This window comes from Halichoerus grypus, chromosome 9, assembly GCF_964656455.1.
Source record: "Halichoerus grypus chromosome 9, mHalGry1.hap1.1, whole genome shotgun sequence".
In the NCBI taxonomy this organism is placed as follows: Eukaryota; Metazoa; Chordata; class Mammalia; order Carnivora; family Phocidae; genus Halichoerus; species Halichoerus grypus.
In genome coordinates, this window is record NC_135720.1 from 69,499,769 (window position 1) to 69,524,476 (window position 24,708).

General features: G+C 35.5%; 1 protein-coding gene across 2 annotated transcripts in view; it reads left to right on the plus strand.

Annotated features, from left to right (window-relative positions):
- The window catches only part of RNGTT (RNA guanylyltransferase and 5'-phosphatase), a 369,854-nt gene that overhangs the window by 221,598 nt on the left and 123,548 nt on the right, over window positions 1–24,708 (plus strand). For both annotated transcript variants that reach the window (XM_078055013.1, XM_036065178.2), the window contains one exon: window positions 17,799–17,899. In XM_078055013.1, coding sequence (XP_077911139.1) covers window positions 17,799–17,899 — 101 coding nt within the window. The remainder of the gene's footprint in view (window positions 1–17,798; window positions 17,900–24,708) is intronic.

Consider the following 24,708-nt stretch of genomic DNA (forward strand, 5'->3'; position numbering starts at 1 on the left):
TATTGTAATTGCTTATTTGTCTGAAATCTCCCCATTACCTTCATCTCTCTGGCCTCTAGCACAGAGGTTGACACAGACCTACTAGTTGATCAATAGATATTTGTTGGAGAAAAAAAGAATGAATGCATACTCTAGACCAGTGGTTCTCAACTGGGGCCATTTTATTTGCCAGATGACATTCAACAATGTCTGGAGACATTTTTGATTATCACAACTGAGCGGGGGTGAATGTTGGTGCTGATAACAGTGGCCAGGGATGCTGCTAAATCTTCTACAATGCAAAGGACAGCACTCCCCTCCCTCCCTGTACCCCAAGCAAACACTTATCTGGACTACAGATGAAGATTTGGAAGTAATTTTTATTGCAGTTGTATTTAGAGCTTTAGAAGAGTGGGTCATATGCAGTGATTAACAGTAAAAAAGGGCAGAGAATAGATACTTGAAGAATGTGTATTCGGAATTGATTCCGATGTTGAAATTTACCCCAAATGACTGTTTAGTAGACACAATTTTTAAAAATCTCTGATAAATATTTAATGTTAATGTTTCTCTGATGGTTTTTAATGAAGCAGAATAAGCCTATATAGTATTATATTTTGACTTTTTTTTCCACTGCCTGTTTGCCATGCCCTGTTGTGTGATACTTGTATTTATGTATGTGTTTTCTTTCTGTTCCTTGCTTTCTGTCATTCAAGGTGTGTGTGTGTGTGTGTGTGTGTGTTTCCATGTTGAGTAATGTAATATGAAATTAGAAAATTATTTTTGTTCTGAAGTTTTTGAGAACTTCTTTGCTTCCTGAGATAATTAGAACTCTTGGAGGTGTTTTAAAGCCAGATTTATTAAATAACTGATTTACAAAGAAATTGAGTTGTTCTCTTAAACTGAAATATTGACAGCAGGGCAAAATTACTCCCATTGCCTTCTTTAACTAAATGATCTGCCCTCAACTGAGAGCACTGTCTATCATATCAATTCTTCATACCAATGCTAGGAGCATAGAAAATTGTTTTAGTGGTATATATGTAGTATAAATTAGTAAAAAGGAGGTTAATGTAGTTGATGTATATAGTAACTAGGCTGCAGGTGTTACTTGTATCTAGAGTTTGATCAACTGTCAGTAGGTTGCTTTGATTTAGACCTGTATCTACCAGAGAAGAGGAGAAACTCCATGAGAGTCCACTAGCTCTAAAAGTTAATGGAATTTTTTTTAATCATATGATAGTAATGTTAGATATTAAGTGGGCATTAATCTGGAGTTGTGGAATGTATTAGCTCATTCCTTCATCTAATAAGTTGGGTGCTTACTATATGTCATATATATTGCTGAGTTTTGGAAATAATAAAAATGGGTAAAGGCAGGATGTCTGCCCTCAAAGCACTTGCATTCTATGCAGAAACTTGACATAGTAGCACATGCACATTACATTACAGTGTATAAGGTGAAAGAGTGCAGACTGATAGAGTAGGGGAGGTACTTTGGTGGGCCCAGAGAGTAGGATCAGAGTGCATTGCGAGATTAGGCCTATGTTAAAGATAGGTCTGGATAGTTGGCTTAGTAGGCATTCACTATTAGTAGAGATGAGCTAAGTGGTTTGGGTTCTGAAGAAGTTTAGGTGCTGAGCTTTCTTTTCCTGCTATCCAGGCCACTTGCCAGTTGCTTTCTCCTCCCACTCATCCCTCCCCACAAAACTAGAAATTAGAATTTTTAGAATTAGAAATTAGAAATTAAAATTAGAAAACCACTGACTTAAAATTGGTTTCCTTTGGAACAGTTTTATAATCTCATCTCATCTCATGACATCATTTAATCCAACCCTTTCAACCTTTCATCATTTGCTTTTGGACAAATGATACATTTTATTTTGTTAATGGCATGAAGATTTTTGTATTACTGTGATTTGGGAATTTTTTTGGACAAGTTGTAACCATTCTAGTTATCAGTCTGTTTATCTGTAAAAAGGGGAGTTTACTGCATGTTTTCAGGGCTCCTCATTTTTCTAGTATTCTTATACAGGTCTGTTAACTGGTCTTGTTACCGAGTATTTTCATTTAACCTGTCTTTTTTTTTTTTTTTTAAGATTTTATTTATTTATTTGACAGAGAGAGAGTGAGTGTGTACGCACAAGCAGGGAGAGCAGCAGAGGGAGAGGGAGAAGTAGGTTCTCCACTGAGCAGGGAGCCCCATGTAGGGCTCCATCCCAGGACCCTGGGATCATGACCTGAGCCGAAGGCAGACACTTAACCGACTGAGCCACCCAAACCTGTCTTTTTTTTTATTTTTTATTTTTTTAAAGATTTTATTTATTTGCGAGAGATAGAATGAGAGACAGAGAGCATGAGAGGGAGGAGGGTCAGAGGGAGAAGCAGAATCCCCGCTGAGCAGGGAGCCCGATGTGGGACTCGATCCCGGGACTCCAGGATCATGACCTGAGCCGAAGGCAGTCGCTTAACCAACTGAGCCACCCAGGCGCCCCCAAACCTGTCTTGATCCCAGTTTCCTTATTGGCTAAAATTTAAAATCACTGTAGTTCTATGGAACTGCCTAGATATAGAAACTAAAGCTGAAGTTTCAGAAGTCTCTGTATAATTATAGTTTTTTTTCAGAAGTTGTTTCATTAGAAATGTAAGCCACAGGTTATTTTATACTAAAACAATAGCAAGAAGAAATTAATTAGACTTGTGAATAAGATAGTAGAAATAGTAATCTGAATGTGTTTTTGAGTAATTTTTCCAACCTGAATAAACCAAGAAACTATATCAATTCTCTTATAATTTTACTCTCAAATTACAACTTCAATTTCCATAAGTAGCAATAAAATTTTTGTAAGTAAATGAGAAATGTCAGCAAGCTTTGGGAACTGGGAAGTCTCCATTTTCTTCTCCTGAGTCTTTCCATGATACCTCTCCCTACTGTCTCTACCAACTTTGTCACTTTTCAGAAGTGGAATACCAAATGATTGCCTTGACATAGTTTTATTGGGAGAATGGTTCTTCCCCCCGCCCTTTACATCAAGAACAGCATAGAGTAGTGAGCCAGCTTAGTCTCAGAAAACTTGAACTAACTTCCTCTCAATTCAGATATGTTCCTGGTCCCATTGCTTAGAATTTTCTTGTAACCTGATTGTTTTTCAAAATTCAATTTATGCATTTTTCTTATTCAGGAAAACTTCCTTTACATCATCCCTCTGATTTTGATGTCTTTGTTATACTTCCTTAGCAACTCTTCTTTATGTTTTTTGTTTTTTGTTTTTAAAGCACCTCTATAATCTCTTGCAGATTAGATTAAAAGCCTCACTCAGTATGGACAAAGGATCTAACCAAGCCACTAAGTCTGGAGTTGTTTTACTCTTCTATCCAGTAGTATTATACCTAATTATATCAATTAGGATTTCTTCTGTTTTCCTTAAAACTAAATGCTAGACCAATAAAAATAAAACTATTATGGTAAGGCCAGGGATCTTTCTTAGCTTTACGGTGTGATCCTTGTGAAGAAGGCATTCTGTCTCAGGTTTCAGTGTAGGGCCTAGATGGAATATGATAACATAACTGCTCACATTTTAGTAGTGGGAATCATAGAGGAAGCATAGGGCTACAAAGTATGAGCTAGCTCTGGTTTAGATACCATGTTTAAGGCAAGCAAAATACTATTACTGCATTTTTACAAGGGAAATAGATAAAGCCCCGCTTTGAACTTGCTTAAAATCATGAAGTTAGTAGAGGCAAAAAGGAACTGAATATCTTGCCCCCTTTGCTATTATTACTATTAGCTTCCTTTACATTAGAGTTTCTCAACTCTGGTACCATTGACATTTTGGGCTGGATAATTCTTTGCTGTGGGCAGCTGCCATGTAGCTTTTAAGTTTAGCAACATCTCTGGTTTCTACCCACTAGATGGCAGCATTACTCCCTCCCCCTCCCTAGTGTGACAACCAAAAATGCAGGCATTGCCAAGTATCGGGGGTGGGGGGGCTGGGGAGTGGGTAAAATCGCCCCTATTGAGAACCACAGCTTTATCCAGCAAATATATCACTTATTCCTCCATTTCATTTTCTCTCTAGGTTGTAGAGACTTCTCTGTGGCCCATAGCCATCTTCTATCTCTAGGCCAGATCTGTTCCCATTTGGTAAATACTTTCTCAAACATCTTACTCTGTTGACATTTTTTCCTGAAGAGGATAATGGATAACTCAGGTTATATTGGTGATTGCTTTCAGACATAATCTATCCCCAGTTTTTTACTTAACAGCTTACCTGTTAAAACTAGATTTATTTCTATAGAACTAAGTATTATATGTATCAGTTAAATGTAGCTTTGATAATTATTTTTATCTAGATACATGCTGGTGAATTTGATGAAATTAAAATGTATTCCTTCCTAATTAACCCTGAAAATTGTAGCTTGAAAGGATGTTTTTGCACCCATGTTTATAGATCAGCAGGATTCTATTCTGTATTTTAAAGTTTGATAACTCATAAATATTTAATTTTATAAATTTTTTAAACAATTTTACTTTTGTGAGGGAGAGAGAGAGAACGAGCTGGGGGGAGGGGCAGAGGGAGAAGCAGACTCCCCGCTGAGTAGGGACTCTGGGATCATGACCTGAGCTAAAGGCAGATGCTTAACTGACTGAGCCACCCAGGTGCCCATAAATTTCTAATTTTAAAAGGCTAAGTCCCTGTGTTATATAATATCTTCGCATTTATTATTTTGGGGATCATGAAAAAAGGATTTTTTTGGTAGTGATTGATATGTGTAGTCTTTCATAAATATTGCTAATTCAAATCATTTCATAATCTAAATTATTCTATTTAAAAATTATATTCAAATGTACCAGAGACTAATACTTTATAATAAATTTTAAAATTTTGCACTTCATTATTTTTATTTACCAAGTATTTATTGAGCATTTTACTAGGTGTTTTGTAGGCACATAATTAGACATGATTTTTGATAGAGTAGAATTTACATTCTAATAAGTATTTTAATACATTTTACTCATGGAATTTATGTCATTGTAGAATTTATATTCAGTAATTGAGAATGAGGGTATTTTAAAATATAATTTTCTAAAATTTATTATGAATTTCATTAATTTTCATAAAGGTGCTTTCAAATTCCCAATAATATCAAGTCTAGTATTTCAAATTAATAAATGGTTTCGTGTGCAATGAGATGAGGAATGACTTAAGTTTCTGAATTATTGCTGTGAAAAATCAGAATTAGTACATGCTGTTTTCTCATTAGATTCAAGATTGAATCTTAATTTCCAGAGAGAAGAATGTGAAGGATATTTAATGTTTGTTATACAAATAATATTATAGATTAAAATTCTTTTCAGGATTTGTCATTAACTACCTGTTGTGAAATATTTTAAAACCATACAACACTAAACTTTCCTATATTTAAAAACTTAGATTGGTATTGGTTTCTTTTTTTTTTTTTTTAAAGATTTTATTTATTTATTTGAGAGAGAGAGAATGAGAGAGAGCACGAGAGGGAGGAGGGTCGGAGGGAGAAGCAGACTCCCTGCTGAGCAGGGAGCCCGATGCGGGACTCGATCCCGGGACTCCAGGATCATGACCCGAGCCGAAGGCAGTCGCTTAACTAACTGAGCCACCCAGGCGCCCTGGTATTGGTTTCTAAGTGGTCCCATACTCACAGTTATAAATAAATAGGGAAAGAAGTAAATGATGGTTTGTCTCTAAGGATGACATTCCCTTGGCAGAGGTTGTGAGTGGGGTCTAGGTAGGGTGCTGACTTTCCTTTCTTCCCTTACTTTTTTTTACCCCTCAATAGCATAGTGAACCACTCTCACTAAAAGGTCTATGACATTTCTGTCAGGTATGCTGTATTAGAAAAAAGACTAAATTTTATCAGATTCTTTTCATTAATGGGTTGACAGCTGGAAAATTATGCAGTTTTAGCATTTAAAAAAATTTATATTCAAGAAGTTTAAAGAAATTTATTTGTGATCATCCTGAAGGATTTATGTTACCTAAATGAATCTTTCAGGGCAAATAAATGGATGAAATTTCCACTGAAATATTATATATTTGATTTTATAGTCATTCATGTTTAAACATAAGACTTGGGGGAAATAGCACGTATTCTTAAATTTGCTACAGATAAAATATCTTCTCTATCAATGCCAATGGTTTGTCTTTGCAGTAAAACAAGTTATACTAAATTTGTCATTATGTGGATTTCTGTTTGAAATAAGTAATCCTGTGACTAGGTTTTTGCAGTTTTTCTCAGATTTATAAAAATGTGTTAGAATGCAATTTGACTTTATATTTAAGAAAAATATTAGTAGTAGAGAACTCTTAGCAATTTTTCCTTCCCGATGAGTATCTTTCTCATAATATGGCTCCACTCCCTATAATGCCCTTGCTGAATGAACATACTTGCCTCTCCTTCAGTAGATCCTATATATTTCTACTGCTGTGTCTTACTCATGTTTACTTCATGCTCAGGTCTTCATAAGTGAATATTATCCATTTGTCAAGGCTTACAATGATCATTCCTCTATAATCAGTTCTAAATTCACTCAAGTAAAATATTTTGTCTTTTTAGTATGTTCCCAGAATACATTTAAAACATTTTTTTCTTATAGTCTCTTTAATTGCATGGACAGTGTTATGCAACCATTTCTACTATTTCCAAAACTTTCACATCACCCCAAACAGAAATTCTGTAACCATTAAGCAATAACTTACCTTTCCCCCACCCCCAGCTCCTGGCACCTCTAATCTACTTTTCTATCACTATGAATTTGCCTATTCTGGATATTTCATATAAGTGGAGTCATGCAATTTTTGTCCTTTTGTGTCTGGCTTATTTCACTTAGTATAGTGTTTTTGAGATTCATTCATTTTGTAGCATGTATTAGAACTTCATTCCTTTTTATGGCTGAATAATCAATTGTATGTACATAGCATATTTTGTTTATCCATTTATATGGTGATGGAACTTAGGTTTCCACCTTTTGACTATTGTGAATAATTCTGCACCAAACATTTACATATATAAGTATCTGTTTGAATCCCTGTTTTCAATTTTTTTTGGCTGCGTACCTGAGTGGGGTTGCTGAATCATAGGGTAATTCTGTGTTTAACTTTTTGAGGAACTATCAAATTGTTATCTGTAGTGGCTGCATCATTTTTTATTCCTTACAGTAATATATATGGGTTCTAATTTCTCTATATCCTCTCCAACACTTGTTTTTTCCCCTCTCTCCTTAAAAAAAAAATGAAAGCCACCCTAGTAGGTATTAAGTGGTATCCCATTGTGGTTTTGATTTACATTTCTTTCATGGCATTGCTTTATATGCTTATTGGACATTTTATATCTTCTATGTAGAAATGTCTATTCAATTCAAATGTGGGGCTCATATTCAGGACCCTGATATCAAGACCTGAGCTGAGATCAAGAGTTGGATGCTCAACTGACTGAACTCCCCAGGCACCCCTGACAATTTTTAAATTGGGTTGTTTGTCTTTTGTTATTGAGTTGTAGGAATTCTTTATATATTTTGGGTATTAAATCCTTATTAGATATGTGATTTGCATTTTCTCCCCCATTCTTTAGGTTGTCTTTTCACTTTCTTGGTAATGTCTTATGATGCACAAAAGTTTTTAATTTGATGAAGTTCAGTTTACCTTTTTTTTTTCCTTTTATTGCTAGTGCTTTTGGTGTCATACCTAAGAATCCAAGATTATAAAAATATACTCCTCTATTTTCTTCTAAGAGTTGTTTGGTTTTAGTTGTTATATTTAGGACATTGGTCCATTTAAAAAAAAAAATATATTTATTTATTTTAGAGAGAGAGACAAGGGGAGAGAGAGAAAGAGAGACAGCAGGGGGAGGAGCAGATGGAAAGGGAGAGAATCCTCAAGCAGACTGCCCCCCCCCCCCGCAAGCATGGAGCCTGATGGGGGGCTCGATCCCACGACTCTGAGATCATAACCCAGGCCAAAATCAAGAGTCAGACAGACGTTCAACCAACTGAGCCACCTAAGCCCCCCTCATTGGTTCATTTTTAATTAGTTTTTTATATAGTGGGAGATAGCAATCCAACTTTATTATTTTGCATGTGGAAATCTAGCTATCCCAGCATCATTTGTTGAAGAGAATATTCTCTCCCCATTGAATGGACTTTGCATCCTTGTAAAAAAAAAAATATATCAATTGGCTATTGACATATAGGTTTATTTCTGTACTCTCCATTCTTTTCCATTGGTCTGTGTCTTCCTTTATGCCATTATCTCTGTTTTGATTTACAATAGCCTTGTACTAAGGTTTGAAACTGGGATGTATGAATCCTCCAACTTTGTTGTTCTCTTTTCAAGATTATTTTGGTTTTTCTGGGTCTCTTGCAATTCCATATGAATATGGGGATCAGCTTTTTTATTTCTATGCAAAAGGCTGTTGGAATTTTGATAAGGATTACATTGAATTTGTAGATTGCTTTGGGTAGTATTGACATCCTAGCAATATTAATTAAGTCTTCCTAAATTGGTACTCTGAGACCAATTCCTGTGTGTGTGTGTGTGTGTGTGTGTGTGTGTGTGTGTGTTTGTTTTCCCCACATCAACAACTAATTCTATGACACCAGCTGGGTGTCCGGTAATTCAACTCAATTCTGACACTTGGAGGTAGGTCAGATTCCACAGCTTGAAGACTCAGTCCTACAAGATTTCTGCCTCCCCCCTCTCCCTTCAGATGCCAGTGGCAAGCCCAGGTTGTTACCTGTACTTCTGACCAACTGGCTGTAAATCAGAGGTTTCCATGACCCTCTCCTCAGGTTTGATTAATTTGCTAGATGGAATCCCTCCATAGACAAGGAATGGGGAAGGGGCACAGAGTTTTCATGCCCTTTCCAGCCTTGCCACTCTCCCCGAATCTTCACATGGTCACCAACCTGGAAGCTCTCTGAACCCTCTCCATTTGTTGTTGTTGTTGTTGTTTTTTATGGAGCCTTCATTACATAGGCATGATTGATTAAATCAGTGGCCATTGGTGATTGATCTAACGTCCAGCCCTTCTCTCCTCCCTAGAAGTCAGGGGGGAGGGACTGAAAATTCCTACCCTCTAATCACATGGTTGGCTGCTCTGGCCACCAGTCCTCAACCTTAATTAAGTGCTTTCCAAAATCCACCTCACTGACAGAAAAAAAGACCTTTATTGCACTCATCACTTAGGGAATTCCAAGGGTTTTAGGAGCTCTGTACCAGAAGTGGGATGAAGACCAAATATATATTTCTTATTGTAAATCGCAATATCGCACTGTCTATGAACACCGGATGTTTTCCAGCTTTTAGGTCTTTAACTTTTTCAGTAAGGTTTGGCAGTTCTGAGTATACAGATCATTTACTTCCTTGGTTAAATTTATTCCTAGGAATTTTGTTCTTTTAGATGTTATTATAAATGGGATTGCTTTCCTTTTTGGATTGTTTTCATTGCTGTTGTATAGAAATACAATTGATTTTTTGTATTGATAATTCCACCAAAAATATTAAATTGTGAGGAATGAATTTAACAAAATTTGTGTTAAGATTTGTATATTGAAATGAAATCTTGCCATTTGCTACGATGTGGTTGGAACTAGAGGGTATTAGGCTAAGCGAAATAAGTCAATCAGAGAAAGACATGTATCATATGGATGGAACTAGAGGGTATTAGGCTAAGTGAAATAAGTCAATCAGAGAAAGACATGTATCATATGATCTCACTGATATGAGAAATTCTTAATCTCAGGAAACAAACAGGGTTGCTGGAGTGGTGGGGGGTGGGAGGGATGGGGTGGCTGGGTGATGGACACTGGGGAGGGTGTGTGCTGTGCTGAGTGCTGTGAGTTGTGTAGGACTGATGAATCACGGACCTGTACCTCTGAAACAAATAATACATTATATGTTAAAAAAAAAAAAAAGATAGTAGGAAGGGAAAAATGAAGGGAGGGATATCGGAGGGGGAGATGAACCATGAGAGACTGTGGACTCAAACTGAGGGTTCTAGAGGGGAAGGGGTGGGGGGATGGGTTAGCCTGGTGATGGGTATTAAAGAGGGCATGTATTGAATGGAGCACTGGGTGTTATACGCAAACAATGAATCATGGAACACTACATCAAAAAAAATAATTAAAAAAAAAAGATTTGTATATTGAAAATCAGAAAACATTGCTGAGCAAATTTTGGAAGACCTAAATAAACAGATTTGCAGTGTTAATGAATTGGAAGATTCAGTGTTAAGATGTCATGTCTCTCCAAATTGACCTTTTGATTCAGTGCGATCTTAATTAAAATCCCAGTAGATTTATTTTTCATAGAAATTGACAAGCCGATTTTAAAATTTATGTGGAAATATAAATGCAACCTTAGCTAAGAGGGTTTGGGAAAAGAAGAACAAAGTTTAAGGACTTACACAACCAGATTTCAAAACTTACTGTAAAGCCACAGTAATCGAGACAGTGTGCTATTAGGAGGAAGAAAGGCATATTATTCAGTGCAACAGATTAGTGAGAATAGACATATATCTGTAGCTGTAAACATTGATTTTTGACAAAGGTGCCAAGGCAACTCAGTGAGGAAAGACAATCTTTTCAATGGTGCTGTATTGATTTGATATCCATCTGATAGTGCACCTGGTCCTTTACTTCATATTGTAGAAATAAATTAACCTCAAATGGGTCATATACCCCCCCAAATAACAGCTAAACTGATGAAATTTTCTAAGAAAACATAGTAGAAAATTATAGCAACCTTAGGATATGCAAAGATTCCTTAAAGAGGGCCCAAAAAGCAGCACAAATTATAAAATTTTAAAATTGATGATTTAGAAAAGTTCAACATCACTAATCAGGGGAATGATTAGGGGAAATCAAAACCACAGTGAGATACCATCTTACATCAGTTAGAGCAGCCATTATCAAAAAGTCAGAAGATTACAAATGTTGGTGAGGTGGTGGAGAAAAGGGAACCCCTGTACACCGTTGATGGAGATGTAAATTGATACAGCTATTATGAAAAACAGAATGGAGGTTTTTAATTAAAAATAGAACTACCATATGATCAAGCACCCCACTTCTGGATATATACCCAACAGAAGTAAAATCAGGATCTTGAAGAGATATCTGCCTTCCCATGTTTACTGCAGCATTGTTAATAGTAGCCAATATATGGAAACCACTTAAGTGTCTATCAACAGATTAATAGATAAAAAATATATATATATACACACACACACACACAGTGGAATATTATTCAGTCTTAAGGAAAGAAGGAAATCCTGCCATTTGTGACAACATGGATGAAGCTGAAGTACTTTATGCTAAATGAAATAAGCTAGACAAATATCACATGATCTCACATATAAATGGAATCTTTAACAAAAAAGAAAAAGAAAAGTTAAACACATCATAACAGAGAGTAGGACGGTGGTTACTAGAGACTGGGGTAGGGGAGAAGAGAAGATACTGATCAAAGGGTAAAAATTTTCCATCAAAAGGTGAATAAATTCTAGAGACCTAATGTGAACATAGTGACTATGGTTAATAATATGTAATTTTATTTAAAAGAGTAGATCTTTTTTTTTTTTTTTTTTTTTTTTTTTTTTTAAAGATTTTATTTATTTATTTGAGAGAGAGAGAATGAGAGACAGAGAGCATGAGAGGGAGGAGGGTCAGAGGGAGAAGCAGACTCCCCGCCGAGCAGGGAGCCCGATGCGGGACTCGATCCTGGGACTCCAGGATCATGACCTGAGCCGAAGGCAGTCGCTTAACCAACTGAGCCACCCAGGCGCCCCTAAAAGAGTAGATCTTAAATGCTCTTGCCACATACCCACAAAAATGAAATTATGTGTGATGATGGATATGTTAGCTTGACTGTGGTAATCATTTCACAGTTTATACATATATCAAAACATCGTGTTACACACCTTAAATTTTTTCTCAGTCATACCTCAATAAAGCTGGAAAAATTGATTTTTGGCTTCATTAAAATAAAAAGAATTACTCATCAAAAGAAATTAAGAAAATGAAAAGGCAAAACAAAGACTGGTAGAAAATATTTGCAGAATATACATCCAACCAAGTTTATTTATTCAGAATATATAAACGACTCTTACAAGTCAATAAAGGGAGATAACCCAGTAAAAACAAGGGTAAAGTTTTGAATACACACTTCACCGAAGAAGATACACAGATAGCAAGTAAACACATTCAAAGATCTTTAAGATCTTCTGTCATAGACCAGAAAGAAACAGAGAAGATCTACAGAAACAGGGACATTACAGGCAATACAATGGCACTAAATTCATATCTTTTAATAGTTACTCTGAAAGTAAATGGGCTAAATGCTCCAACCAAAAGACATAGGGTATCAGATTGGATAAAAAAAGCAAGAACCATCCATATGCTGTCTACAAGAGACTCATTTTAGACCTACAGACACCTCCAGACTGAAAGTGAGGGGGTGGAGAACCATTTACCACACTAATGGACCTCAAAAGAGAGCTGGGGTAGCAATCCTCATATCAGACAAACTAGATTTTAAACCAAAGACTGTGATAAGAGATGTAGAGGGATACTGTATCATAATTAAAGGGGCCATCCAACAAGAAGATCTAATAATTGTGAATATCTATGCCCCCAACGTGGGAGCAGCCAATTACATAAACCAATTAATAATCAAAGTAAAGAAACATACTGATAATAATACATTAATAGTAGGGGACGTTAACACCCCACTCACAGCAATGGACAGATCATGTAAGCAGAAGATCAACAAAGAAACAAGGGCTTTGAAAGACACCCTGGACCAGATGGACTTCACACATATATACAGAACATTTCATCCTACAACAGAATACCCATTTTTCTTGAGTGCACATGGAACTTTCTCCAGAATAGATCACATCCTGGGTCACAAATCAGGTCTCAACTGATACCAAAAGATTGAGATTATTCCCTGCATATGTTCAGACCACAATGCTCTGAAACTGGAACTCAATCACAAGAAGAAATTTGGAAGGAACTCAAACACTTGGAGGTTAAAGAGCATCCTACTAAAGAATGAATGGGTCAACCAGGAAATTAAGAATTAGAAAAAAATTCATGGAAACTAATGCGAATGAAAGCACATTGGTTCAAAACCTCTGGGATATAGCAAAGGCAGTCCTAAGAGGGAAGTACATACAATACAAGCCTCTCTCAAAAAATTAGAAAAATCCCAAATACACAAGCTACCTTACACCTGAAGGACCTGGAGAAAGAACATCAAATAAAATAAACCCAGCAGGAGAAGAGAAATAATAAAGATTATTGAGCAGAAATCAATGAAATAGAAACCAGAAGAACAGTAGAACAGATCAACGAAACTAGGAGCTGTTTCTTTGAAAGAATAAGATTGATAAATCTCTGGCCAGACTTATCCAAAAGAAAAGAGAAAGGACCCAAATTAATAAAATCATGAATGAAAGGGGAGAGATCACAACCAACACCAAAGAAATACAACCAATTATAAGAACATATTATGAGCAACTATATGCTAACAAATTCAGCAGTCTGGAAGAAATGGATGCATTCCTGGAAACCTAAAAACTACGAAGACTGAAACAGAAAGAGGTAGAAAATCTGAACAGACCCATAACCAGCTAAGAAATTGAAGCAGTAATCAAAAATCTCCCAACAAACAGGAGCACAGGTCCGGACAGCTTCCCGGGGGAATTCTACCAAACATTTAAAGAAGAAATAATACCTATTCTTCTGAAGCTGTTTCACAAAATCGAAATGGAAGGAAAACTTCCAAACTCTTTCTATGAGGCCAGCATTACCTTGATCCCAAAACCAGACAAAGACCCCACCAAAAAGGAGAATTCCAGACCAATATCCCTGATGAACATGGGTGCAAAAATTCTCGCCAAAATACTAGCCAGTAGGATCCAACAGTACATTAAAAGGATTATTCACCATGACCAAGTAGCATTTATTCCTGGGCTGCAAGGGTGGTTCAACATCTGTAAATCAATCAATGTGATACAATACATTAATAAAAGAAAGGACAAGAACCATATGATCCTCTCAATACATGCGGAAAAAGCATTTGACAAAGTACAGCATCCTTTCTTGATTAAAACGCTTCACAATGTAGGGATAGAGGGTACATACCTCAATATCATAAAAGCCATCTATGAAAAGTCCACAGCGAATATCATCCTCAGTGGGGAAAAACTGAGAGCTTTTCCTCTAAGGTCAGAACATGGCAGGAATTTCCATATCACCACTGCTGTTCAACATAGTACTAGAAGTCCTCAGCAATCAGACAACAAAAAGAAATAAAAGGCATCTGAATCGGCAGAGAAGAAGTTAAACCCTCACTCTTTCCTGATGACACAATACTCTATGTAGAAAACCCAAAAGACTCCACCCCAACACTGCTAGAACTCATACAGGAAATCAGCAAAGTGGCAGGATATAAAATCAATGCACAGAAATCACTTGCATTTCTATACACTAACAATGAGATAGAACGAAGAGAAATTAAGGAATCGATCCCATTTACAATTGCATCCAAAACCATAAGATACCTAGGAATAAACCTAACCAAAGAGGTGAAGGATCTGTACTCAGAAGACTATAGAACACTCAATGAAAGAAATGGAGGAAGACACAAAGAAATGGAAAAACGTTCCATGATCGTGGATTGGAAGAACAAATATTGTTAAAATGTCTATGCTACCTAGAGCAATCTATACATTCAATGCAATCCCTATCAAAATACCATCAACTTTTTTCCCAGAGCTGGAACAAATAATCCTAAAATTTGTATGGAACCAGAAAAGACCCCGAATAGCCAGTGGAATGTTGAAAAAGAAAACCAAAGCTGGGGGCATCACAATGCCTGACTTCAAGCTCTATTACAAAACTGTGATCATAAAGATAGCATGGTACTAGCACAAAAACAGACATATAGATCAATGAAACAGAATAGAGAGCCCAGAAATGGACTCTCAACTCTATGGTCAACTAATCTTCAACAAAGGAGAAAACAATATCCAATGGAAAAAAGATAGTCTCTTCAATAAATGGTGCTGGGAAAATTGAACAGCAACCTGCAGAAGAATGAAACTGGACTATTTTCTTATACCCTACACAAAGATAAACTCAAAATGGATGAAAAGACCTAAATGTGAGATAGGAATCCATCAAAATCCTAGAGGAGAACATAGGCAGGAACCTCATCAACCTTGGCTGCAGCAACTTCTTGCAAGATACAATCTCTAAAGGCAAGGGAAACAAAAGCAAAGATGAACTGTTGGGACTTTTATCAGGATAAAAAGCTTTTGCACAGCAAAGGAAGAAGCAAAAGGCAACCTATGGAATGGGAAAAGATATTTGCAAATGACATTACAGATAAAGGGCTGGTATCCAAGATCTATAAAGAATTTATCAAACCCAACACCCAAAGAACAAATAATCCAATCAAGAAATGGGCAGAAGACATGAACAGACACTTCTCCAAAGAAGACCTACAAATGGCCAACAGACACATGATAAAATGCTCCATATCACTTGGCATCAGGGAAATGCAAATCAAAACCACAATGAGATACACCAGTTAGAATAGCTAAAATAAACAAGGCAGGGAACAACAAATGTTGGCAATGATGTGGAGAAAGGGGAACCCTCTTACACTGTTGGTGGGAATGCAAGCTGGTACAGCCACTCTGGAAAACAGTATGGAGGTTCCTCAAGAAATTAAAAATAGAGCTACACCACGACCCAGCAATTGCACTACTGGGTATTTACCCCAAAGATACAGATGTAGTGAAAAGAAGGGCCACATGTACTCCAATGTTATTAGCAGCAGTGTCCACAATAGCCAAACTGTGAAAGGAGCCAAGATGTCCTTCAACAGATGAATGGATAAAGAAGATGTGGTTCATATAAACAATGGAATATTACTCAGCCATCAGAAAGGATGAATACCTACCATATGCATTGACGTGGATGGGACTGGAGGGTATTATGCTAAGTGAAATAAGTCAGTCAGAGAAAGACAATTACCATATGCTTTCACTCATATATGGAATATAAGGAATAGTGCAGAGGATCATAGGGACAGGGAGGGAAAACTGAGTGGGAAGAAATCAGAGAGGGAGACAAATCATGAGAGACTCTTAACTCTGGGAAACAAACTGAGGTTTGGGGAAAGGGAGGTGGGTGGGGGGATGGGGTAACCGGGTGATGGGCATTATGGAGGGCATGAGATTTGATGAGCACTGGGTGTTATACGCAACTAATGAATCATTGAACATTGTATCAGAAACTAATGATGTGTTATATGTTGGCTAATTGAATTTAAATAAAAAAATGAAAAATATTTAAAAAAAGATCTTCTGTCCTTAGAGAAATGCAAATTAAAATTGTGAGATACACTTCCAAATTAAAATGACCAACAATGCCTAGTCCTGAAGTGGATATGGAGCAAATTGACCTCTCATATATTACTGGGGGGAATGGAAAATGTTACAGCCACTTTTTAAAACAATTTGACAGTTTCTTATAATATTAAATATATATTTACCACGTGACCCAGCCATTCTAATTCTAGATATTTACCCAAGTTAGGAAAACATGTCTACACAAATGTTCAGAGCAACTTCATTCATGATAGCCTAAATCTGGGAACAACCCAAATATGCATCAGTCTGTAAATGCATAAACAATTTGTGGTATATACATAAAATGGAATCCCATTCAGTAATAAAAAGGAACAGACTGCTGATATGTGCACCAGCACTGATATATTGCAAAACCTTAGGTTAAGTATTTCTTATGAATTCTGGAAAAGATACAACTATAGTGATAAGATGAAGGTCTCTGTTGCCAGAGAGTTGGATGGAATTGAGTGCAGTTGTCAGGAGGAAACTTTTTGGGGTGATTGAGTGCTATATATCATGATTTTGGTAGTGGTTACGTGATTTTATCCATGTGTTAAAATTCACTCGTTAGGGGTGCCTGGGTGGCTCAGTCAGGTAAGCGTCTACCTTTGGCTCAGGTCATGATCCCGGAATTCTGGGATGGATGGAGCCCCATTTTGGGCTCCCTGCTCAGCTGGGGGTCTGCTTCTCCCTCTTCTTCTACCCCTCCCCCTCCTACTACTTTCTGTCTCTTAAATAAATAAATAAAATCTTTTAAAAAATTACTCATTAATTTTATTCATTGTGAATTATCCCACAATAAAGCTGAACAAGAAAAAACAATTTTTAAAAAATGATCAAACTTCCTTTAAGTCATAGAAAGATTGGAGAGAATAACAGGTTTCATTCTTTTTCTGGACTTTCACAAACAAGGGTCTGCATGCTTTGGCAGAAAAAGGAGCAAGGCCATCACCAGGCAGGTAGGTATCTAGCTTTGCCCATCAGTTGAAGATAAAATTATATTCAGAAAAGAAGTAGTAATTTTGCTTAAAATAAAGTAAAAATAAAATTTCACTTAAGAGCCCCAAATTTTCAATTATAAAGTAAGTTACAGTGATGAAAAGTACAGCATAGGGACTGTACTCAATAATACTGTAATAACTTTGTGTGGTGACAGATGGTAACTGTACTGTTTGTGGTGAGCAGTGTGTATGTAGAGTATGTAAAATTGTCAAGCTTCTATGTTGTACACCTGAAATTAACATAACATCGTATATCAACTGTCCTTCAGTTTAAAAAAGTACAAAGCATACTATAAAAAGTAATTGATATATTTAATTTTTTAGCTTCTTATTAACCATTGTCATTTTAATTCATTTTAGAAATATAAACCTGGTCGATGTGATGATATTTTGAAATGGAAGCCTCCCAGTCTGAATTCTGTGGATTTCCGCCTAAAGATAACAAGAATGGGAGGAGAAGGGTAAGTATGCACTTTTGCCACCATTTTTACATGAAATCATACTGTTTGTATAAGGTTTCACTGTTTACTGGATACTTTACATATACTTTACCCCCGCAAAAGTAAAATACTTTATTTTTACAATATACGTACATACCTATACATCTGATTTTCAGCTGTTAGAGCTACCAACATTTTGTATCCTTTAAACTTTACTAATTTTGGTCTTCAAAAGTACAGTTATTTCTAATATAAAAAATGAACTTTGTTAAATTGTAAACGTGAAAATAGATTTTACTTGACAATTCCTGCCAATTGAATTACAAATATATGACCATGGTTGTTACAACTAAGTGTTTTGAAGTAGTCTTTTTTACTTTGAAAGAAACTACTTCAAGCTTGCATTTGCATAGCAAAAACATTTCTCCATAGTTTAATTGTTGACTTTCATTAAGATTTTTCATAATGTATGGGCGCCTGGGTGGCTCAGTTGGTTAAGTGTCTGCCTTCAGCTCAGGTCCTGATCTCAGGGTCCTGGGATCAAGCCCCACATCGGGCTCCCTGCTCAGCGGGGAGTCTGCTTCTCCCTCTCCCTCTGCCTGTCTCCCCAGCTTGTGCTCTCTCTCTCTCTCTCTGAAAAAAAAAAAAATCTTTAGAAAAGATTTTTCATAACGGTTGTTTTTTCATTTACTGGTTAATCTTACTTATATGACTTTATTGGTTGCTATTTTAGAATAAAGGTGCTTTAGCCTGAATATTTTCATTGTTTTTCCAAAACCTTGTTTTAGTTCACCTTGTTCCACAAATTATGACCTTTTATGTAAGTAAATATATAGCACGAAAATAAGAAATGTTTAATCAAGGAAATCATAAAGAGGAAGTAAATAAGATAACACTGACAGAGAGATTAAAAGTTTACTAGTACATGATATGAAATCCTTTTTACTTGCCAAAGGTAAACTGCAGATTTGCTTTTTGTAGCTAATGGAACGAAGGATATGTGATCAGTTATATGAATCCAGACTTCAGAAGATAGTTTCTTAAAAGACTGTGCATTTTTAGATAAAGGATACTGTGCAGTGTGGTGAATCCTAAGTAAAAAAGGGAGTTTAATAAATCATACGAGTGTCAATTTTCATAAAATAGAGTATTTAATATCTTATATCCTTAAATAAGAGTCTCTGACTTAGTAGCGAAGTATAGTTGGAACAATTATCTGGGGCCCCAAATACTGTTGCTTAGGTATTTTACTCTGTATTGGTCTGAGTTCATCCAAGGATACATAGATAAAGTTTTGACTATTTTTGGGATTGCATGATATATATATATTTTTTTTCATCAAATAATATCAAAGATTAGATAAAAGAAATAGCATTGGCAACCCACAATATCTGTACATCAGATTCTTTGTGAGAAAGAATAATCTTAAGTTTACTTCTTATCAATACTTATCCAAAAATATTATTTCTCTTAGTTAATTTTTGGATAACTATTGATATTAATATCAATACCAATTAATAGTTTGTTATTAAGCATCAGCAAATGCTTTATATTAATATGCTATTCTTAATAATATTAATAATTAAATATCAATTTTTTTAAACTGCCCCAAACTATATACATAAAATCTTTGGATAAGTGTTGGTAAGTACTGAATTCAAAATCATTCTTCCTGACAAAGTATCTAGTATGCAGATATTCTGAGTTGCCAGTCGCTGTGGAACCTACACATCAGTAGTTAAGCAAGCTGAGTGTAGGCTTGATGTGTTCTCTGGGAGTTCCTTTTAGAAGTCTGCTGCACTTCTAAAACAGTGGAGGCTGAGGGATTAATTCTGGTAGGCTGCCTGCATCTTTCTTTTTTTTTCCTTAAAAGACATAGGTGAATATGGTTCTTTGGAAGAAATAAAAATTTTAAATCACTTCATTACTTAATCTTCTATTTTGTCTAATGCTATATTTATAATACTTTGTTAAGCAGTGTAAATCCTTGTGTGTGTTTATTTAAATTCAATTAATTAACATATAATGTATTATTAGTTTCAGAGGTAGAGGTCAGTGATTCATCAGTCTTATATAACACCCAGTGCTCATTACATCACGTGCCCTCCTTAATGTCCATCGCCCAGTTACCCCATCCTCCCATCCCCCTGCCCTCCAGCAGCCCTCAGTTTGTTTCCTATGATTAAGAGTCTTTTATGGTTTGTCTTCCTCTCTGATTTCATTTTGTTTTATTTTTCCTTCTCTTCCGCTATGCTCGTTTTGTTTCTCAAATTCCACATATCAGTGAGATCATATGATAATTGTCTTTCTCTGATTGACTTATTTCGCTTAGCATAATACCCTCCAGTTCCATCCACATCATTGCAAATGGTAAGGTTTCATTTTTTTGATGGCTGAGTAGTAGTCAATGGTATATATACATACCCCATCTTTTTTTTTTTTTTTTTTTACATACCCCATCTTTTTTATTTGTTCATCTGTCAGTGGACATCTGGGCTCTTTCCATAGTTTGGCTGTTGTGGACATTGCTGCTGTAATTATTGGGGTGCAGGTGCCCCTTTGGGGTAAATATCTAGTAGTGCAACTGCTGGGTTGTAGGGCCTTGTGTGTGTTTTATTGATGTTTTGTTGAGTTTTGAAAAACTTTGTTTTGCTTTTTACAGATCATAATTCTTAGCACTGAAAAGCTACATGAGGCTATATATAGGATGTCCGTTTTCTAAGTAGCAAAAATGGTAATATTTTTTTCTTGCAGTTGTCCACTGCAGTTAAATATAGCAAGATGTAATTCAGTTTAATAGTTTGTCATCCCAGTTTTGCTTTGTTCTTAGTATGTTTTTAAGTATATTTTGTTCTTTTAAAATTTTACCTATTTTTAAATGTCTTCTTACCAAAAAAAAAAGGAATTACTTTTAATTCTTTTAATTTTAAACACACCACAATGTTAGCACTTAAGGTGATTTTATGATAGGAATGTGCAAGTTATATTTGTGTAGGTACATAATTTATTTATGTAACATGGGTGTCAGTTTTCAAAAATAGGGTATTTAATATGAAATACAGTGTGATAACTATTACATAAAGCATGTGTTATTCAGTTAGCCAGCATAATATGCTTTTTTAATGTAAAGAATGTTATGTATTATAGCAGTTTTCACTAAATAAATGAGCTTACATCTAATGCTTATGGTAGATGCTGTATGTTAGAGGGCATTTTAAGAAATATGCCTGTAATAGTTTGAAAGGAGAGTAGCCATGTCTCTAAATTGTAAGACAGAGCATGTGACCAGTGAAGTGGTACTAAGATATTAAAATGCCATGAGACAAGCTCATTTCTTTTCTTGATTGCACTTCTAAATATTTCTAAATCTAAAAGCTAATCTAATCTAAAGCTTAGAATGGAGTAGAATGTCTTAAAAAGTATAATACAAGTACCAATCCTTGAAAATGTCTCCATTTTTTTTTTTTAATGAAGTCTTAGGCTTTCAAAGTATGGTTTTGAGTTTTACTCAGCTGCTGTAATAAAGTGGGTATAGTATAGATTCTTGTTAGATTAAAATTTAATACAAATAGAAAAATGTGTTATTAAATGCCCTGTCGATGGCAATTAAAATCTAAACTTTGCCTTTTTTTTTTTTTAACTCCTTTTAGTATCATTTCTGAAAATTTGGGGTATATTAACTTTGATTTATCATGGCCTAAAATAACTTTTATATATCTTAGCTATTTGCATTGTATTAAACTTTATAGACATACAATAGAGATTTTTATCTGAGAGCTATGTGTTTTAAAAAATATTATGGGTTTATATTAACTTATCTATAACCAAAAACTGGTCATTGTGTCAAAAGCTAGAATTACAAAGGTCTATTCTGGAAAGTGCAAACTCTTGAGTACAATGTCAGTGGCTTATAGTGAGTAGTATAAATTTATTATTTATATAGCATAGTAGTTTAGAGCACAGATTCTAGAGTCAGACTGCCTGGGTTTAAATATCCTTATTAGCTGTGTGACCTTGAGCACATTCCTTTTTTCTGTGCCTTCTATTTCTCATTCATAAAATAGAAATTGACCTCATAAGACTTAAGACTTAAAAGGATTAAATGAGCTAATATATGTAAAATAGAACAGATGGCACATGTTAAGCATTTAAATGTTTGCTGTCATTTTTGTTTTAATTAAAATAGATTTAAAAGTCCATACTTCCTTTTTGTTGCTCCTGCAATTCTTTTGTTTGCTGAACTGTGTAAGTTCAGTTTTCTGTGTGAATTATTTCCCATTTGATTCTAATCCCTATTAATTTTTCCCTTTTAAAGTACATATATCTTCAACTTATTTGTGTAATTAATCATAAATTGTTAAACACCTGGAGAGCAAGAACATAAAGTCACAAAACTTTTATTTGTAGATTTTTTTGGTAACAAATATCTTAAAATAACCTTGGCTATATGTATAGTGGTTAAGAACACAGGCCTAATGGTTAGGAACATGGGTTCTTGGCCCAGACTGTATAGAATCAAATCCTAGCTTCAGTCCTTTCTTGCTGCTGTTACTTTCTTGCTAATCTTTCTAAGCTTCCTCATCTGTAAAAATGCCCATAGTAATAGTTCTTATCTCTTGTTGTGAAGATTTGCTTATACTCTATAAAATTGCAGGAGTTAACAAAGTAAATATGGGTTCTGCCATTATAGACTTTATATTTACAAGCTATTGAGTTAAAATGCAAAAATAATACTGCTTTTTTAGGTTTGGTAGGGATTAAATAAAATGATACATGTGAAGAATACAGCATAGAATCTAATGTTTATTTTTGTCATTTTGATGGTTATAGTTATTAAATTAACCTCAGCAGACTGTGTGGTTATATCATAGATTAAAAGTATGCCCTGTATAATCAAGTGGTGGGGGGGGAGTGTTCTAAAGGAAGAAGCTGCACTTTTCTGTGAAAAGATAAAGATATTTGCTCTAATAAAACATTCTAAAACAATGAAGTTTAATTTTTCACCCATCACATTGGCAAATATTAACAATATCCCTTTTGATTGGGTTGATTGGGGTGTGAGCAAATAGGCACTCTCTTATTCTGTTTGATAGGAATGCAAATTGGTACAACTCTTTTGGTGGGCAATAAGGTAGCATATACCCTGAGGAAGTATGCTTCAAGTTTTGTGGAAGGAGAAGTCTTTTTTTTTTTTAAAGATTTATTTATTTATTTGAGAGAGCGAGAATGAGAGAGAGAGAGTACATGAGAGGGGGGAGGGTTAGAAGGAGAAGCAGGCTCCTCGCCGAGCAGGGAGCCCGATGTGGGACTCGATCCCGGGACTCCAGGATCATGACCTGAGCCGAAGGCAGTCGCTTAACCAACTGAGCCACCCAGGCGCCCGGAAGGAGAAGTCTTATTTGTCTTCTGCATAGTTGTATTTCTAGTACCTAGTATGGTAACTTGTATATAGTAGACACTCAAGAAATATTAAATGGTGAAATGTATGTGTTTATATATATATATATATATATATGCAAAAATACCAAAAGGTGTGTGTATAAAAATTATATTGAAGTATCATTTATAATAGGGAAATTGAAATATTTGGTGTCTTTTTTTTACTGTATAAATCTTTTAAGATCTCTGTATCTTCATGTGTGTTTCTAGGAAAGTTGCTAATAACATAAATAGTGACTTTTACAAATGGGTCCAGCCTGTTGAGATACAAGATATTCTTAGAGGTTTGAAACTGAACTCACGTCTACTATCCAACTTCATTGTTTGATTTTATATTCACACATAGTTATGTGATATTAATAGATTTATCAGTTTGGGCATAGTAAAAAACAAAAACCGCAACAGTTATTTTAACAATTAATTTAATATGGAGAATTGTAATCAGTTATTAAAGAACTTAAAAGGCAAAGAAGTGTTGAAGAGATAGTAACTGTAAGAAGCACCTACCATGCAAGGAAAAAAGGAATGAGGGTGAATTACTAAAATATAAAAGTTTGGAGGGGGCCCTATAGAACTCATTAGAAGGTTACTGCCAGCTGGTGGTGGTGTTGCCTCAAGATCTTGGAGGATAGATCTTATGGCTCTGAATTTTGACATCTGAGGAAGGGTACAGTACTGGCTAGCAGGTGCTGATTTTTCAGAGGAGGCCCAGTGAAGCTGGTTCTAGGTCTGTGGGAAAAACTTTAGTGGAGCCAGCTGGTACTACTGGAATCAGTTGTCACCCCAGGGTAGAAAACTTGTGCAAACAGGAGAGAGTAATTTCCTTCTTTCTTCTTTAGTCTTTTAGTACCCTCCCTCACCCACCAAGAGTTCTAGAATAACAAATTGGAGCATACAGAATGAGTTTGAAACCAAGTGACAATAGTTTGATATTAGCACAATACACTTCTTTAGTTTACTTATCCATTCAATTCTACACATACTTTAATTTCCATAGAACAGCAAAAATATTCTTTCACTTGAGATGCATATATTTATTCTCTTACTATTCAAAGTAACACAGATAAGCAATTTATCCTTACTAGATCACATAAGTATTCTAGATTAAAAAAAATTTTTTTTTTCTCTTTAACACTTCTACTAACATTACCTTCTGTGGACTTATGGGATGTCTTATTCATTAGCAAAGGTTGCCATAAAACTTACTTCACAGCAAAAATAAGTGGGGCAGTAGGCTCATAGCCTTGAAATTCACTGGTCTTACCTCCCACCTAGAAGCATCTGACTTAACAGAACAGTAGGATGGTCAGCTGAAAATTCAGTTGCAACACCAGTTAGAAGACCACACTTTAATAAAAGGATGGTGTTCTCACTGGATGTGGGACATGGTT